The following is a 20,683-nucleotide window of genomic DNA, read 5'->3' as shown; positions in this document are numbered from 1 at the left end:
TTTGGTCTTGATAAATGTACAAAAGCAACCTTTAAAGAAGGAAAACTGCAGCACCAAGAAAACCGTTTGGGACAAGAATGTGCTATAAAAGAACTTGACCTAGAGGGAGTGTATAAATATTTGGGTATTGATGAAGGATCAACAATAAAACATGAAAAAAGCTAATAAAACTTGGTAAGGAATATTTTAAAAGATTTAAATTGATCCTGAAATCCTGAAAACAGAGTTGATATCTAGGAACAAAATCCAACCTATAAACCAATTTGCTCTTCTTGTCCTAACATACAGTTTTAGTGTGACTGACAGGCCCCAAAATGTGCTGGATAGATGAGATAGGAAAACAAGAAGGATGCTTCATGCTCATGAAATGATTTATAAAAATCAGTACATACCAAGATTATATATTCCCCATTCTGAAGGAGGGATGGGCCTCCTTGAAATTGATTACATGTATAGATTTACAATTGTGGGACTCAACACATATCTGCTGATCTCATAGGACCCAAAATGTAGTGAAAGTTTTAAAACATGAGGAGAATAAGTCTAAGATGACTTCACTGCTTAAGCTAGCAGAAGCATATCGGCGTCAAGCAGGAATGGAAACGAAACCACTAGTAGATAAAAATCAGGCGGCAACTGAATGTGCCAAAAAACAAAAGAAAGAATATTAGGTGAAGGACCAGATGAGAAGACAAAAAATGTGGAAAATGCAGAAATATAGTTGCAAGTACAGAAAACTTCTGGAAGAACTTCATATTAATCAGGAACGAATGCAGGAATGGTTAAGGACAGGCGAATTCAAACCAAGAGACGAAGGGTTAATATTGGTGGCCCAAGACAGTGGGCTACGTACACGTCAGTTTACAAACTCCATTGAACATGTGGGAGAAACAGACAAATACAGGTTTTGTAAAATAGAATTACTCGTTGCTGATTGCGACATACTAATGGCAGAAGGATTGTATATTGAAAGGCATAATAATGTGGCGAGATTGTTGCACTGGAGATTGTGCAAACATTATGGTATTGAAATGGAAAAAAAACACTGGAAACATGAGCCACAAAGCATCATAGAAAATGATGAAGTCTACATCACATGGGATTATCAATTACCAACAGTCCAAAAGATAGATGTTAGAAAACCGGATATAATGGCCCAAGAAAAGAAGACAAAAGTAGCATTGATCATTGAAATTACCACACCCAATGACTACAGTGTCTTGCATACAGTGAGACACAAAGTCATAAAATATCAGGATTTGTAGTCAGAGACAAGAGCAATGTGGAAAAAAGATACCCAGATAGTTCCAATAGTAGTAGGAGCAACAGGTCTTCTAAAAAAGAGTCTACAATCATATTTAGATATGTTACCGATACATGTATCTCAGTATGAATTGCAGAAGGAGTCATTACTGGGTACATTGCAGGTGCTGCAAAGAGCACTTCTGGCTAACATCAAAGATTGAAACAATACTAATTTCATGAACTTTAATCATACTTTGATTTAGGAATGGGGCCCATTCCCGTCATGGTATTAGAAACCTAAAAGATTTGGAGAAATTAAAAAAGAGAGAACATTCAAACTCCACACAGGCATTGTTCAGTGGTTATAAATTAACCTTACAACTTATTAATGGGAGGTGAAAACCTCTGCCAACTGTGTCTGAAGACACTTTAACCACTTGCTCTAAAAAAAAACTGTTTATGGGCAAACAGTCTTTCATTAAAAATTCTTTTACTGCAATACATACCTCTCAAGTGTACCTCATTACGAGGAACATACCTCATTTGGGGTCCTAAAAAGTTCATGTTCCTCGAAATTCCTCAAAGTTCCACACTGAAAGAGTCTGTCACACATTCAGTGTTAGGAATTCTTTTAAGTGAATTCCACAGTACATTGAAATTATTCATATTAATTCATTAAAGGATCTTCTTTATAAGTAAAACCAGCTTATTTTAACCATCCTATGACCTTCCTAATTGAAGTTGTTAGTATGTCATTAGTATGTGTTCCACATTTTGCCCATTTGTTCCACATTATGAAGGCGAGTGTCCTCATTTTGACGATGGAAGGTTGAGAGCTATGCTGCAATATTCCAGCCAAGCTGCAAGTATGCATTTTAGATTCATTTCATCTTATTTATTTATTTATTGTGGTTCCCCTTCTCCTCCATTCGTTCTGGCTGTTCCAGTGCCCCCATCCTTTGCCACATCTACCAGCCTCTACTTTTGCTGATGGATTATCTCCAGTCTAAGGCTTGAGCCACTGTAGATCTAAGGGCATCCTGGGTGTTCATGCCATTGACTGCTTCCATCAGGAGATTTTCTCATTTATGACCCCTTTTGGTTTCCCCTCACTATCCTGCATTCAGCTGTTACATCAAAGGGCTACCCCCCCCCCCCATGGATCACAGCCCTCCACAGGAAATCTATGCAAATGTCCATCCCACCCTTCTAATGACTTTGACACCCAAGCCATAAATCAAATGTGGGTCACCTGGTCCATTGTTAGGGCTTTATCCCTCCATACCATAGCACTGACTTTGGACTCCTTCAATCTCAAAGCTAAGATACATAGTTAAATGGGTCTTGGAAATCAAATATGCCAATGAGAAAAGCAGGAACTCCGGCCTCACATCCATCATGGATATATACAGGGTCATTCAGCATGCATCAACATTAAAATGGAATGGCAACAGACTTTATCCTTTACATTATTTTTAATACTGACTAATCTGTAAAGCAAGATACCCATCACAGCTGTCATCTTGTATCAATGAAAGCAATTATACTCTGTCAACACCTTTAGCCTGATACTTTCAGAAAAACTGCTTTCTCCTAAAATGTATTTGGGCAGTTTTTTATGTCCATGGTCAGCAAAATTGTTTTTAATGGATACAGTTCAGTTTACTATCTGTTTAACAGGAGCCAAAGGAATCAGATGATCCAACCATCTGGCTTTGTTTTTAGCTCTACTAATGTAGTTCCACTCCTGCAGTAAGCTCCATTGCAGAATACATACAATTTTAGATTAATAAAAAAAGATTCCATTATACCATGCTTCTTCAACAGACTGATGCTCTTACCAGTTCTGTTCACTGTAGCAGCTGGATGTGGGGAAAGCATACTATTTTTATGCAGCGGACTTATACTGCAGTTAACCTCCCGTAGCCTAGTGACTAGTGTATATGTACTGCAGAAGTTGCATCTTGGACACTCAAAAGCTGACATACTACCTTATTCTGTCTTGGAAGAAAGTGCTGCAGTAGATTCCCACCATGACAGTATTCAGTAACCCAGAACTGTTTCTACAGTGATGATGGTTTATCTAGCTACTACTCAAACACACACACACACACACACACACACACGTACACATGCACACACATGCACAAATACACTCGTGCGCAAGCGCACACACATGCGCACACATACATACACACACTCACGTGGGCACAAAAATGCACACACACACACACACACACACACACACACACACACACACACACACACACACACGTGCACACACTCACAAACACAAACGTACACACACACAAAAGCACACATGCACAAACACACACACACATACGCACACACTCTCACACATGCACGCACACGCATGCACAAACACAAGCGCACAGACACACACACACATGCACACACACACGCACACACACAGGTGTGCATGTTCACTCACACAAACACACGCTGACACACATAAATGCATAAATTCACACACATGCACACATACACACACACACACACACACACACATGCATACACATACACACGCACACACACACATACACAAACGCACACACACACGCATGCATACAAACACACACACACACACACACACACACACACACACACACACACACACACACACACACACACACACACGCACATATAAGTGCATCAGTCCACATTCGCAATTCAAATATCTAGGTCATTACTGGCTTCATATTAAGGAAAGAAACATACAAAGAATTTTCTGTGCCCTATAAAGAGAAAAGCAGTCTTATCACTGACACTTTCATAGCTTCATAGGAGATTACTAGGCTAATGGCACAAGAGCCTTTACAAACCTAGCCAATAATACCCAAGATATGACAATATTATATCTTAATTTCTCAGATATGGGATGGGGTAGTTTAAGAGTGGTGGGTCTTTGGGTGTTGGAACCCTTTGTCATTTTACAGACTGCCTCTGTACATAAGGGGACATGGGCAGTACCCCAGGCCTTTTCACATTGCAGGTGTCTGTGTAGGTCCCGTGATACGAGGCAGATGCACTCTACTTCAGTGCATGCCTAGAACCATATAACGTTTTCTTGAATACAGGAACCTGAAAATGTTGAGAGATATAACAAGGGAAGAACAGATAGCTGTGTTGCTTAGTAGTTATACAGGTGACTGATATAAAAGAAACATCATACGGATCTGTACTTTATTTTAGTGGCCTCTCATTACGATACTGGGCGAATATGTTGTCTACGTCCGTTAACCACAGCTATGCTTAATTCACAGCAGGCCATTGACTCTAAAACAAAAACAAAATAAACGTCTCCCAAGGACGGCAGTCCATGGCTGCTGCTCAGGGTTTAGGCAGAAGAGGATCTCCTGCCTATTCATTTAGTCAGCCAGTTGTCCACTAACTCCCAAAACATTGATAATGAGAAGGTGCTATGGCTTGTACGACATGCTGGCTTTGAAATGAACATTCCTCTTTCCTTATGGAATGCATTTCTTTTTGCCCATCACAAACACAGAGCACAGCTACTCATGTCTACTTCCCCACGCTTTGCCAATGTTGCAGTTTGTTTAGGGAACAGTACTTACCCTGCAAAGCTTCACAATATGCTAACATTCACAGATTTAGAACAAATATTGTTTTTTTCATTTTTCTCCCTCGCTTTGTCAAGTAGGAAACTAGTTTTGCTGTGTTCTCAAAAGTTAATAAAAGCTAAAATTATGCCAACTATATACTACTTTTTCTGTGTCATAAATTTTTTCTTTGCCTAACATGCTTCCAGCAACTTTTGGACTTCTTCCAAGACAGATGACTGATCTGGCATGATTTTTGTCATAGTCAATATACTGACGACTTGGCACTTGGTTTGCTAGGACCAGCTTTTCTAACAAAGCAGTTAAGTACAGGACACAAAGATCAAATCCACGGATGTGCAAGTCTTTTATAAAGTGCATATAATGTCTTATTTACATCACAGAATTGATAGAGGTGCACTTGTAACTATATCGGAGTACACAGTTTGAATGTGATGCCATCTCTGCATTATTTAACAAGTTTATCATGCAATGATATGATAGGCTGCACTAACACAACAAAAGACAGCTTTAGTGAGAAATTTTGTCTACTGCATCAATAACTCTGAATATTGTTATTTTAAAAAATAAGCAGCCAAACAACCCAGAGGATGCAGTTCAAATAAAGCATCCACAATTTTTAACTGGAATATAAGAAATTATTTATGCATATCCTTATGTCTGCAAATATTAGACTGTGCAGTGGTGTAGTTGTTAGCATTGCATCTAACAGCAAGAGGGTCTCTGGTTTGATTCTCAGCTGGGTGTCGTCTGTATGTCCTCCCTGTGTTTGTGTGGGTTTCCTACGGGTGCTCCAGTTTCTTCCCACATTACAAAGACATGCATCTAGAGTGTTTCTCCCCAAGCCTCTGCTGAAAATTGGCTCATTCCAAGTTGGACTTTCCCAGTTAAAGAACAAAGAAAATATGCTTTGTTCATGTCTTATGTGATTCTGTTCATCCAGGTTGTGCCTGCAGATGGTCCACTGAGATCAGTGCACTACCCCAGTAAAGAAGTATAAATAAAATAAATAAATAAATTCAGCCAGCTAGCAGTACAGTAAATAAAACATGTTTACTGTAATAAATGTAACCAAGGCATGGTGATTTCCATGGAAAAGATAGAAGAGCAGAGAGAATGAATGCAGCCAGCTGCCAAAAAGCTTCATCCGGTAGTCTTGGGTTTGAATTACCAAGTATTCACTCAAACACTTTAAAACTGCAAGCTTTTAATTCCACTGTCAGTCAGGATTCCCCCTGAAAATATTCATATCTAGTTAATTACTAAAAGAAGAACACAATAAGAGGAAAATAGTTAAAAATGGAGAGTACTGGACTGAGTGTAACTCACGTCTATTAAAAAAATGTGAGTTACGCTCAGTCATGTGTTCTCCTTTATCACCCTTTTTTCATCTACCATTAGGAAATATATCTGCTGTGGATTTTGGTTATTTAACTGACAGTAAGCATAGACCTTGCCAGGCTTCACAGATCTAGGAATCCAAAAGCTTTCCAAGAACACCTTGGAATACATTTAAATCACCACAGGCACATAATGGATCTACAACGACAAGATCAATCATCCCTTTTCTGTGTAGTTACAAAAAAAAAACTTCAAAAGGTCGTAACATAGTTTTGTACAGTGTGATAACACATATAGCTGCAAAAAGGTGTTAGATTGTCTGGTTTCTTTTTATTCTGAAAAACAAGATACATTTAATTAGCCTTATTTTTCACAGTCTGTTTCACTTCATACAGGTTTCTTCTTTTAACAAAACATTTTTCTATAGCAGGCAGTAATGTTGTTAGATTCACAAAAATATTCATTGTTCTGCACTTATAAACAAGACACCAAGTGTTTTTCTTCCAGGTAGCAACTCTGGTGATAATGGAGAACACTGGGCTGAAATCGTGTCTTTACAATCATGATTTAAAATTTTATGTCAGAAGCGTACATATGTAGGTTCATAGGAGGTTACTAGGCTAGTGGATCTAGAGCCTTTATAAGCCTAGCCATGTTAATCCCAGGTTGCCCCATTTGTCCTTGGTTAGATGGAAGTACTTTACAGATGAGCACCAACTACCCCTCTCCATGAGGGACATGGGTGCCACCCATGGGGTGAATTTCCAGTCACCAGTCCATTTATCCAGGTTGTACTTGAAAAGGGTCATTTAGGAGCTCTGCTTCACATGAATTAGAAGTTTATTCCAGAGCATTGGCAATCTCTGGGAGACATACCTGTCTCTCCAACATATTCTATTAATGTCACTGGCAAGGTTGAGATCACTAGAACGAGTGACTCTAGTGCCATTTGATTTGGCGGATGTGCAGCATTTCCATCAGGTCAGGGTCAGAGACTGCTCTGTAGGCCAGGCACAAGTCATTTCTCAGTAGCCTATATGACAAAGTAGAGTGACAGGAGGCCATGTATCTTCTTAGTGAGAAAACTCTGTGGTCTGTCCAGCTGCTGCAGGTGTCTAGTGAGATATGTGCAGAAAGGAGCATTGTACTCTATTAATGGTCTGATTAGGGTTGAGTAAAGTGGAGTTATAACATCCTTAGACCTGGATGCGATGCCTTTACTTATGTGATGTGCAGTGGTAGAAGGCTTTCCTTACCATCGTGGAAACCTGGTGGTCAAAGTTCACACTGCTGTCAACCTGTGTTCCCAGATCTTGCACCACTCAGTTTGAACTTGGAGGAGTGCTGTCAATATTGTAATTAGTGGGCAATTCCACTTTGCCAGATGGAATAATAGTGCACTTTTTTTGTGTTTAGTTTTAGACCGTGATTTCGGCGTCAGTCATTTGCTTGTGTTAGCCCCTCCTGTAATATGTTAACATTGTTGGGAGACTTAATGATTGCACCTAGTTTACAATCATCAGTGAACTTAATAAGCCAAAAGCCTTCTACTTTTGCCTGGACTTCCAAGAAATAGATTCTAAGTAATAAAGAGCCCAGTACAGATCTTTGTGGAATGCCATCGGTGATGGGCCTAATTGTAGAGATTGAGTTACCAACTTTGACAGTATGTGTTCTGTCAGTGAGCCAATTAGCTACCCATCTAGTGATGTAAGGGTTAGCACCTAGCTGGGAGAGTTTTTCAATGATATCAAGTGGAGGATTGTGTCAAAGACTTTGGCTTGGTCCAGATAGGTGGTATGCACTCTCTTACCTTCATCCAAGGCTTTGGTGACTTTCAATAAGCACAATCTATCCTTAACGAAGTCAAACTGGGTTGGGTCTAGAGTTTGAAGGTCGCATATGTCCTTGTTGATAAGGTCCATGATGATCCTTTCCATGGCCTTGCAGATGAGGCTGGTTAGATTATGAGTCTATAGTTACCAGGGTCAGTTGATGGCCCCTTCCCTTTATGCATGAGGATTACTGTTTGCTGTTCTCCATTCTGCTGGTACAAAGACAGTTCTCAGGCTATGATTAAACAGAACAGCAAGTGGGTCAGTTATGTCCTGTTTTAGATTGTTTAGTAAGCAATCTGGGATGTTTTCTGGTCAAACTGTGGCTGTGGTTTTGGCCTTGGAGAGAAAAAATATGATTTGATCTCTTGAGATAGTAGGTAGAGAACTGGTGACAGATATGCTTTAGGGTATTACTGGTAGGGATGGGGGGAGAAGTTTGCACCAAATCTGTTAGCTAGCAGGTTGGCAATTTCCTCTGGTATAGTGTGAGTGGTACCATCTACCACCAATTCAGCACATAGCTGGGCACTCCCTTTTAGATTCTGGATGTAGTTAAAGAATGTCTTGATTGTCCTTGGCTGAGGATGCTATTTTAGCTTCATCATTAACTTTAGAGTACTTTACAAGACTTCTGATTTGCTTCTTCAATCTGTGGAGGGAATTCTTCCTCTGTATGGGCAGTTGCCTGTTGTTCTTTGACATCACTTTCTTCCTTTTGTTACACAATCTGTTTATACTAGATGTCCACCAAGGTGGCTTGTTTTTTCGGGAGCTCCTGGTTTTAATCCGGTCAGGTACAGTCGAGTCTATACAGTTGCTAAGGTGATTATACAGGGTATTTGTGTACATTCTCTGCACAGGAGTCATTATTGCCTGTGATTGCAGGGGGTATAAAACATTTTATCTCATCACTTAGTGGGCTGTAGTTTGCTTTGGAGACGTTCCTTACTTGTTTTGCTCCTTTGAGGGTGTCGTGGGGTCAAACAGTTACTTCAAATGAGTCTGATTTATGGTCTGACCTTACCACAGAGGGCATCACACAGAGATCAGTGCAGTGACCACCCATGTTGGTGAGTACTATGTCAAGGATATTAGAGTTCCTTGTAGGGGTGCAGACTGTCTGTTCCAGAGCATTTGCATTAACAAAGTCCAGGAACTTCTGGGCAAGCATGTTTGAGCTTTTGTGTGTTGGTGTTCGGCTTTATGGTGAGTGACTCCAGTAAGTCCGGGTAGACATTGTGCTTTTCTTGGTTCATGGAGGGGGACCTATAGCTAGCAATGATGTGGTAGGGTGTTTTGCCTATAGTTAATTGGGTGTGGAATAGTTCAAGAGAGTCGTACCGTTTGACCAATCTCGAGGTGAACTTGGCAATCTCGAGGTTAGGGGGATGGCCTAATGGTTAAGGTGTTTGCCTTACAAAGCCAAGGTGCAGGGTTTGAATATCACAAGGGATAATTGGCTAGGCTTAAAATGGCTCGAAAGGGCAGTTGGCCTAGTACTAACCTATGAACCAATAAATTGATGAGGATGGATACACCTCCACCTTTGGTTCTTTCATGCTCATTCTGAACATGCAGAAAGCATTGCAGCCTTGCACAGCTGGAGTGCTCTCTGCGGCCTTGAACAATGTTTCAATGACTGCACAAACATCAGCATCTTCCAAGGTGAGGAGTGCTTCCAGGGAGTGCAGGTTCATGTTTAGACTCCTAGCATTAAGCAGTAGAACTTTGAGTTTGTCTCAAGTGGATTTTGCTATGTTGAAAATTTTGTTGTTTTGACAATGCCTAGAAAAGGCACTATGGGGGAGGCAAGCACCTTAGCCAGTACTCGAAAGCCTAGGGGAGACAGGTGCAGATCACCTCTGGGAAAAAAGCATGGCCCATCAACCATGTCTTCCCATGCTGACAAATACTGGATTCCCCTTGGAATGACACCAGAAGCTAAGCCAATTGTTGAAGTCCTTTATTTTTTGTTTATATTGTGGCATCATCATGGGTGAAGGTGGAATGCTGCTTAGGGCTAGGATCATACCTGCCTGGAGCACATAATCTGCGAGTTCAGTCATGTCTATCTTCATATAGTCCAGAGAGGTATATCTCAAGTCATTCACCTCAACATGGACTATGACAGAGTCATAATGGTGCTTGTTGTTGAGTGACCTGAGTGCATGTGTGATCTGACAGACCCTGTTATGTGATAGACCGTGACCTTCTCCTTGTCCAACCTGTTGAGGGGGGCATCTGTGTGCATCACTATGGAGTCTCCTATGACCAAGACAATAGATTTTGAGGTGTTTTGCCTTAGGGGCATATTGGTGAGACACTATGTGTGTTGTTATGTGTGGCGGTTTCTATACATGTTGAGGTGCAGATAATTTGCGCTTAGGAGGTCACTGATCTTTTGGTAGGCTTCTAGTGAGCACTCTGTGTATGTGGGTTTATGTGCTGTGTCCTGGACTTGTATGAGAGGTGAAGTGTGTGAGCTGCCAACCTGTTTGATGTCTTTTTTTTGTTATGTGAGAGGATTGTTTCCAAACTGATAGTGAAATTACACCTCTCACATACAGTATTTGTTTCAGGACTAAGTGATTGTCAGTATACATGAGGCAATTACTACATTGCCTCAGGATGCCCAAGTCAATCAAGCTGGCTGGGGAAATGGTGGGAAAGTGACCATCCATAATGGCAGGATTGTACCATAGTATTGTTGGGGAGTGGATAAGTTAGATCAGTTTATGATGTAGGAATAACAGATGGGTATATTCTGTTGACGGTTTAGGGTGAAGAGCTGTGGTGATGCTGCTCAGTGTGCAGTTGTGTTGCCTGCAGGGCAACAGGGGACTTGGGGAGGGGGGGGGTTCTACTTACAGACATCTAGGAAAAAATTTAAGTTTCCAGGCACTGGCATCTATGCAGGGCAGCGCTAACCCCCATTGTATGACACTCAGCTACACACAAATGTGAGGCTTAAATACAGGTGAAATTCACCAGTTTTAAGACAAACTACCAATGGGAAAGCCCAAAACTGTGCCTTTCTCCAGCAATCCCCAACTGAGATAGAACCTGAGCTACACACTTCTGCCACAAGGGTACAAGTAGGCCCTCTTAATGTAAGATAGCTGGTTTAGAGCACAGTGATACCAAACAGTCTAATTCAGCAAGTCTGAATTTAGCCTATGCTATATAAGGCGTACTGAATTTCAAAGTGCTGAAAAAAATGCAGACACAATAAGCAAAAATAAAGCAGCAATTCAAATAAATACAATTAATAAAGTGCAGTACAGGCTTAAATATACTTATTTTTCAGTTGTTTGCAGTGGATGCTTTGGATGTTAGTTCAAATGCACTCCAGATCTCTGGCTAAAGTCACTAAACTCTGAGCAGCACCAGTTAACTGACAGCAAGCTTTCTCAAACACGAGGCTTAAATACAGGCAAAATTCAACAGTTTTAATCTACGGATGTAAAAATATACTTCTTCCATAGCACTTCAACTGACATGCAAAGACTCTATTTCAGTCCAGTGTTCTCCATTACTGCTGGAAAATAAGAGATGTACAACTATATCCTTTAACTGCAGAAAGTAAATGGTAACAACATTACATTTTCATGACTAGGTTCATAGATGTGTACTAGGCTAATGGCCCTGGAGCCTTTACAAGCCTAGCCCATAGGATTACCCTGGCATCATGCCTCCCGACCTTAGGTCCCAGTGTCTCTGTCAGGTAAAGCCACTGGAGTGATCCCTGGTGTGAATTTTCTATTTCCTATCCACTCATCAAGATTTCTCTTGAAGAGGGCCAGTGAGGTGCTCTGCTTGACATGTATGGGAAGTCTATTCCCTAGCATGGGCAGTCTCTGGGTTATGAACCTGTCCCTCCAGCATGTTCTGTTGATTGTGGTAATGAGGTTGAGGTCTCTGGAGCGTGTGGTGCAGAGGGATTGAGATTTCTTTAGATGTAGCATTTATAACAGAGCTGGGTCAGATATGGCTTTGTTAGTCAAGCAGAGATCGCCTCTAAGTAGGCGATATGAGACAGAGAATAGTTGGAGTTTTTTGAGTCTGTCCATATAGGACAATTATTTAAGGCCTAGGATCCTATTTGTGAGGTACTTCTGTGGCCTCTCCAGATGTTGCAGGCATTTAGTGAGGTACATGCCAAATGGGGCATTGTACTCAATGACTGGCCTAATGAGGGAACAGTAGAGGGAGACAATAACCTCTTTCTTCATGGATGCAAAACCCTTAGTAATGAGATATGCACATAGAAGGACTTTATGACCACAGTGGCAATGTGGTGGTCAAAATAGAGGTTGCTGGCTCTTATAATGCCTTCTGTGTTCAGTGGTCTATCGTCAATGTGGTAATTCATGGGAACTGGGTTTTTCCAAAAGGGGATGACAACACGTTTTTTGGCATTGAGCTTAAGGCCATTGTTCTGACACCAGTCGTTGGTCTAATTGAGGCCTTTCTGTAGGATGCCAACATCACTTGGGGAGTTAATAATAGCTCCCAACTTGCAATCGTTTGCGAACTTTGTCAGCCAGAGTCCCTTCGTGTTGGCCTGGACTTCAAAAAAGTAGATACCAAACAGGAGAGGACCCAGGACTGAACCCTGTGGGACTCTACTCATGACTCTTTGGCAGTCTGACTTGGAGTCAGCTACGTTCATACTATGCGTTCTACCTGTGAGCCAGTTTGCAACCCACCTAGTGATATAGGGGTTGATGCCCAGCTTAATGACTTTTTTCTGTGATTCCTGAGTGGGGAATGGTATCATAGGCCTTGGCCAGATCAAGGTAGGCTGTATGAACCACCTTGCCTTCATCCACAGCTCTGGTGACTGACTCAAAGAAGTTGACCAAGTTGAGCAGGCATGATCTACCCTTCACAAAATGAAACTGTGTGAGATCCAGAGTTTGGAGATTCCCTATTTCCTTGTTTATTAGGTCCATGATGATGCGTTCCATAGCTTTGCATATCAGACTCGTCAGGCTAATGGGGCAATGGTTTCCAGGGTCTGTAGTCGCTCCTCCTTTGTGGAGAGGGATGACTGTAGCAGTGTGCCATTTGGTAGGGACAAAGCCTGAGGTGAGGCTGTGCTTGAACAGGGCACACAGGTGAGGTGCCAGTTCACTCTGTAGTTCATGTAGAACACATCCTGGAACTGGTCCTTTGGGGGATAAAGTTGGCACTAACTCTATCGACCAGTATATTAGCAATATCTGTTGGCTTGGTATAGGAGGTACCATTGTGCAGTAGCTCAGAGCAAATCTGGGTATGGAGATTCTTTACATAACTATAGAAGGCCTTGTGTTTGTCTTTATTATCTGCTGCAATTCTGTTTTCATAGCTAGCTTTAGAGGATTTGATGAGGGATCTCAACTTTTTGTTGAGGCTGATAAGAGAGTTTTTCCAGTCTTGGAACTTTACCTTATTCCGCATCAGTTTCCTCCTTCTGTAGTAGAGTTTGTTCATGGCAGGAGACCACCATATTGGCTTCCTTTTTTTGGAGGAGAATGTCTTGGTTCTATTGGGTAGGGCGAGATCCATGTATTTGTGTACGTGTTCATACAGTGCACTGGTGTATGATTCGGCGTTCATGCCACTATTCTCCATTTGCATGGGTGCCATGAAGTTAGCCACCTCTGTTTTTAGCAGCCCAAAGTTAGTATTGGAGAAGTTTTCCATGGTGGTTACCTTTGTGGGGGGGTGGGGGGTGGATTTCCAAGGTAATTAGTTTGGGGATGGCTCTAATCAGGGAGGTGTTAACTACTGGTGTATAGCAACTGTCACCCATGCTAGTAATGACCAGGCCAAAGATGTTGCTACCTGTAGTGGGGGAAAGAATGAGCTGGTCCAAGGCATTGGAATTAATGAATTCCAAGAAATGTTGGGCAAGTGTATTGGTACATGAGTAGTTTTCCCAGCTAATGGAGGGGTAGTTGAAGTCACCCAGAATGAGAGTGTTAGGTTGGACCTAATATTCTCCACGGTGCTTAGGAACGTGGAGTGTGAGTCTTGGGACATGGATGGGGACCTATAGCAGGCTACGACCTGAATTGCTGTCTTACCCAATGTTAGCTGCACCTGAAGTATCTCAGATGCATTATGTTGGGCTACCAGTCTGGAGATGTGCGCATCCTTTATGAATATGGAAACACCACCCCCTTTGGAGCTTCAGTCCAAGTTCTGGGGCCGAACGGTATAGAATGAGTTATAGCCTGGTGGTGCAGGGGTGCTTTCTGCTGCCTTGAACCAGGTCTCTGTTACGGCACAAATTTGATGTTCTCCATTTTAAGGAGTTATTCTGATTCTCTGAAGATGATTTGAACTGAATTCTACTGCACTACAACTAAACACATCATATTTTAGTCATCTGTAATGAGTAATATTGCATTCTCAAGTACTAGGCTCGGTCTGATAGTTCAGAATTTATGGATGTTCCTGCTAAGCTTCTGTTTATTGTTCTCTTATACTTTACTGTAGTGTGAATGACTAGGCTGTTACACTTGCGAAGTAGGACACATATCGTTCCATAAGGGGGCGCTGCCATGCCACTGGAAATCAAAGGTATCGCCACATTACACTGCACCATACTATTAATGTGATAGTAAGCTAAGGGCTAACTAGTAAATTATATTAATTAAAAATCTTGAACTACAACTGAATTTCTGACATTATTTTACATTCCTTATCCCATTATATTGCATAAACGATTCCCTACATTAAAAAAAAAAAAAACTGTAAAATAATCATTAAAATCTGGTCATAAAAGTTGTGCTCGCATTTTAGCTTTTAAAAGGTTTAGGATAACTTTGCATACCAGCAGGTGTCTGTACACGAACCTCTGCAGTAGATGTAAAGGAATGAATAACATGGCTACGGAACCTTTTTTTCTCATATTATCAACAACATTTTTTTTTACTTTATCTTTTTTAAACAGACTGTCATTGCATTACAACTGTTGATGAGTCAAAAAAAAAAAGTTCAAAGGTTAACTCACACTGGAATTTCTTGTTTTGTCTGCAGTACAGTGGAAGTAACTCACGAGAACACTGGGACATGTGGCATCCAACCTTAGTAGCAGAAGCTTTGTTTGCTATTGCAAATATCTTTAGTTCTTTAAGACTAATTTCATTGTTTACTGCTAACTCGCATCTGGGACCTCTTCAGATATCCCTTGGAAGAATGCTGCTGGACATTTTAAAATTTTTGTTCATATACTGCTTGGTGCTGTTAGCTTTTGCAAATGGACTGAATCAGTTATACTTTTACTATGAAACAGATGGAAGTGGTTGCAAAGGCATAAGATGTGAGAAGCAAAATAATGCCTTTTCAACGTAAGTATAAGTTTTCTGGCTGCCTCCTTTTCTCTGAATATCTCGTACTATAGTTAATTGTATCCACAATGCATGCTAGTCATACTTAGAATGTACAGTACAGCAAAAAAGTGATGGCTTATCAAGCTGAAGCTATTGTTTTTACATAAAATTCTGTAAAGCTGGGAGTAATTCAGTAATTTAAAAACATGCATAACAGATGTCTTTGATTCAGTGTCTGGTCAGTTAATCAGATTTCTATGCCACTAAGGTTGTAAATCTACTTTTATTTATTTATATATACAGTGAAAACTAGGAAGTGTATTCATTTTTTGCTTTGAAGACATACACTCATTGATAAAAAAACGTCCTGATAAACCCAACGTAATGATATTCTTTTACACATAAATCTCAAGGACTAGATTTGTAAATGCAAGCTACTCTAAGACTGTAATACGTGCCTTATTTAGTAACTGCATCATCTCAAAGGCTTACTCCCACCCAATCACACTACATCTAAGCAGAGCTCCCCAGTCAGTTAGTGAGGGATTTTTTTTCTACCATCAATGGTCATGTACTTAGGTCCACCATCCAATCATCTACCACTCTTTCTTCACTACACTATTGGGAAACTCATTTCTCCAGTTCCTGAATAGGATCTTGTTGATTTTCAGCCAATCCATTGTTATGCAAAATATCAGTGCATCGCCTGACCTTCCACTGCCTGACCATTAATGACAGCTACTTCCTCTGGTGCTCAGTTTCCTTTTGTGTTGGTTTCTTTTCTTTGTTTTCAAGAAAGTAATACGGTGAAACTCTATGGTTGAATGTAGAAAAAGCTCACTTATGGAGTGAAAGTGCTGATCAATTGAAATAAAGAATCTACAATTATGTGGATATGGCTAAAGTGCAATTTTGGTAGTCTTTTACCTTCACTGCCGAAAAGGTTAGGGAAAGACCTGATGATTCCAAAAAATTGTATCACTACAGATTTCTCCTGGAATTGTCTTTACTTATATACAAAGACCTAAACAAACCTAACCTTCCCCACCTGAGTTAGTTAATGCTCTTCATTTACAGAGGAAAGAGCAAGCTACTATCTCTCAAGAGAGAACCAAGGGCAAGCCAGTCTCTTCAAGGAGAAACCATGACCTACAAAACTGTAGTACAGTCATCATCTCTGAGGCCTTCAGAAGGATTACTCTTTATGTTTCCCCATAAAATTCTACTAATATGCAAGCAGTCTGCTTGTTTCACATCATTTAATTGGGTAATTGGGCATGCGGTGAGCCAGGAGGCATTCAAAAAAGATAATCTTGCATAAGTTGAAATGACTATACAATAAAATGAAAATAGGTTCATAGGTTGGTACTAGGCTATCTGCCCTAGGACCTATACAAGCCTAGCCATAATAATTCCCTGACTATTTCTTCCCACACTATTTACTTCCCTGGACCTCTGTTTAGCAGGTCAACTGACGAGATCGCCGGGGTGAATTTCCTTTCTCCCACCCAATCATCAAGGTTCCTTTTGAAGAGGGCCAAAGAGGCATTCTGCTTGACATGTATGGGCAGTCTATTCCAGAGTCTGGGGAGTCTGGGTCAGGAAAATATCCCTCCAGCATGTTTTGTTTATTGTGATGACAAGGTTTAGATCCCTGGAGCATGTGGCTCTGAGGGATTGGGATTTCTTTAAGTGTAGCATGTCCAACAGCTCTGGGTTTGACATGGCCTTGCATGTTAAGCAGAGATCACCTCTGAGTAAACGATATGCAACAGAGTATAGCTGGAGTTTTTAAAGTGGTTAGCATAGGGCATCTGATTTAGGCCTGTGATTCTTTTAGTGAGGTATTTCTGCGGCCTTTCCAGTTGTTGCAGATGTCTTGAGAGGTACATACCAAATGGGGCGTTGTATTCTATAATGGATCTAATGAGAGATGAGTACAGTGGGACAATGACCACCTTTTTTTCTGGATGAAAAGCCCTTAGTGATGAGGTGTGCCACATAAAAGGATTTCCTGACTGTTGTGGCAATGTGGTTATTGAAGGTGAGACCACTGTCCACTTGTGTCCTTAAGTCTCTTATCACACTTTCAGTGTTTAGTTTACTGCCACCTATGTGGTAATTCACGGGTACATGTTTTTTCCCAAAGGGGATAACTATACATTTCTTGGCATTGAGCTTGAGCCCATGGCTCTGGCACCAAGCATCTGTTTCTGTAAGGCCCTTTTGTAGAGTATCCACATAATTTGGGGATTCAATAATGGCTCCCAGTTTGCAGTCATCTGAGAACTTTGTTAGCCAGAGTCCCTTAGTGTTGGCCTGTACTTCAGAGGACTGAACCCTGAGGTATTCCACTTGTCACTTTTCTGGAGCTGGATTTGGAGTCAGCTACTTTTACAGTGTGGGTTCTGTCAGTAAGCCAGTCGGCAACCCATCGAGTGACGTAGGGATTAATGCCCAGCTTAGTAAGTTTATCTATGATTCCAGAGTGGGGGATGGTGTCAAAGGCCTTGGCGAGGTCCAGATAGGCTGTATGGACTGCCTTACCCTCATCCACGGCTCTGGAGACTGATGCGAAGAAGTCAATCAGGTTCAGGAGACAAGATCAGCCCTTCACGATCCCAAACTGGGTGGGGTCCAGTGTTTGAAGGTTGTCAATGTCTTTGTTTATAAGTTCCATGAAAATACGTTCCATGGCCTTGCAGATCAGGCTCATCAGACTAATGTGCGGTAGTTCCCGGGATCCAAGGTGGATCCCCCCTTGTGGAGTGGGATAAATGTAGCTGTGTGCCACTCAGTGGGCACGAAGCCTGATGTGAGGCTATGATTAAATATGACACTTAGGTGAGGTGCCAGTTAATTTTGTAGTTCATGTAGTACACAGTCCAGAATGTCATCTGGTCCCATGGATGCTGTATTCTTAGCTTTAGAGAGTGCGTTTTTTACCTGTGTGGCCATTATTACCAGAATTTGGCAGTCTTCCGGTATTGAGATGGACCATTTGGGGGTGAGAAGGGGGGGTGAAGTTGGCACTGAATTGATCTGCCAGGATATTGGCAATATGCTTGGGATCAGTATATTTAATGCCATTCTGTTGTAGTTCAGAGCAGATCTAAGCATTGCCATTTAGATGCTTGACATAGTTATAGAATGCCTTGTGGTTGTCTTTGGAATCTTTGGCATTTTTATTTTCATAACTAGCTTTGGAGGATTTTATGAGGGATCTCAGATTCTTACTGAGGCTGGTAAGAGAGTTTTTTGCATGCTGGGATTTTTCTCTTTTCTGCAACAGTTTCTTACTTTTGTTGTAAAGTTTGTTTATGGCAGGGGACCATCAGATTGGCTTCCTTTTTTTGGAGGAGAGCATGTTGGTTCTATTTGGGATGGCACGATTCATGCATGAGTGGATGTGCTCGTACATTGCCTTAGTGTATAACTCAGCAGTCGAATTTTCAGTTCCCATCTGCATGGGTGTCATGAATTTTGTAACTTCTACTTGAGTAGCATGAAGTTGGCTTTGGAGAAGTTTTTTATGGAGGTTTCCTTACTGGGGGGTGGGGGTGGGATATGGATGTTAATGGTGATTAGCTTATGGTCTGACCTGACCAATGATGGGGTGACCATAGGTGTGGAGCATCGATTTCCCATGTTGGTAATAACCAGGTCTAGGATATTGGAGCCCCTGGTGGGACTATGGATTAGTTGATCCAGGGCATTGGAACTTATGAATTCCAAGAACTGCTGGGCAAAGGTGTTGGTACATGAGTAGTTTTCCCAGTTAACGGCAGGGTAGTTGGCATCACCCAGTATTAAGGTGTTTGGTTGTATATTAATATTTTCCAGTATGTTTAGAAAGGTGTAGTGAGAATCTTGGGGTATGTTGGGGGATCTGTAGCAAGCTACAATTTGGATTGCAGTCTTACCTAGTATTAGTTGCACCTGGAGAATTTCAGATGCATTGTGTTGGGCAACTAACCTGGTGGTGTGAATATCCTTGGTGAATATGGATACTCCTCCACCTTTAGTGTTTCAATCCTGGTTTGGTGGCCAAAAAGTGTGGTAAGAGTTGTAGCCTGGTATTGCAGGGGTGTTCTCTGGAGCCTTGAACCAGGTTTCAGTTACTGTACAGATAATGATGTTCTCCATTTTTAGGAGTGCCTCAAGAGAGTGCATTTTGAGGTTTAGACTTCTAGCATTGCGTAGCATTACCTTCAGATTTTGCATGCTTGTACCTGTAACGGTGGTGGTTTTGTCCTTTGAACTTTGCCTAAAAAAGGCACTATAGGGGTGGCACAAGCCTTAGCCAGTAACCTGAATCCCAGGGGCGAAAGGTGCAGACCATCTCTGGCAAAGCATTGTGGTCTGTCGATCATGTCATCCCAGGCAGACAGATACTGGATCCCCTTTGAATATCAATAATCAACATTTGATTAATATATACTACAATGCACAAAGCAATACATAAAGTACTTACGTAACAAAATATAGTAAAGAGGGGATTCAGTAACATCAGTTAAACAGTAGCTAGAAAAAATATACACACAAACATGTACCTACATACATTTTATATATACTGACAGTGCATGTGGATGTAAAAGCTCCCACTGCACGTATTGAAAAGAGCAGGGATCCTTTATTTATATACAAAAATAATTCTTATTTATAACATATTTACATATTTACAAACACTTACAAACAAATATATAGGTACACATAGACAGTCATGCTAAATTTTTATCCCTATTAGACCCCGTCTCCTTTTTTTCCATAACCACTATGTGATTTTAAGTAATATTGTTGCTACAGTCCATTTACCATTAAACACAATTTCATTTATTCTTTCATTCCATATAATCCATATAACATAACATACATTTTTATCTGTTCTTTAAAATATTGTTGCTACAATCCATTTACCATTAAACATAATTTCATTTGTTCTTTCATTCCATATAATCCATATAACATAAAATGCATTTTTATCTGTTCTTTATCTATTATTTTAACATATTCTTTATTTTTATTCTTGTAATATCCATATTTAATCATATCTACTTCATTTATATCTTTGAAAAAAATCTCTATATAGCTTTCCCTATAACTGTTTTACATTTCAAAAACACATGATGTTATGTTGTCTACATCTTGCCTTTGTTCTTTCTGGTTGGGTTCGGAGCCGATCCTCAGCACTGACTCGGCGTTTACTATAACTAGAGAGCTTATACTGGCTCGATGCTAACCCCTATCCCAACATGCCTAGCGGTAGCTACCCAGATCTCATTTGCTGCTTGCAGTGTCGAGATTGCAACTACTGGCTCAGGCTAAGTGTTTA

At 40.8% G+C, this 20,683-nt stretch overlaps 1 protein-coding gene across 1 annotated transcript in view; it reads left to right on the top strand.

Annotated features, from left to right (window-relative positions):
• The window catches only part of TRPC4 (transient receptor potential cation channel subfamily C member 4), a 1,584,344-nt gene that overhangs the window by 1,321,670 nt on the left and 241,991 nt on the right, over nt 1-20,683 (top strand). Inside the window, exon 6 of the mRNA XM_044073322.1 lies at nt 15,059-15,369. Within this exon, the coding sequence (XP_043929257.1) occupies nt 15,059-15,369 (311 nt within the window). The remainder of the gene's footprint in view (nt 1-15,058; nt 15,370-20,683) is intronic.

Source organism: Protopterus annectens, chromosome 5.part1 (assembly GCF_019279795.1).
Source record: "Protopterus annectens isolate FY-2018-M chromosome 5.part1, PAN1.0, whole genome shotgun sequence".
NCBI lineage: Eukaryota > Metazoa > Chordata > Ceratodontiformes > Protopteridae > Protopterus > Protopterus annectens.
The sequence above is the reverse complement of the archived record's forward strand: the minus strand, read 5'-3'. Positions and strand labels throughout refer to the sequence as shown.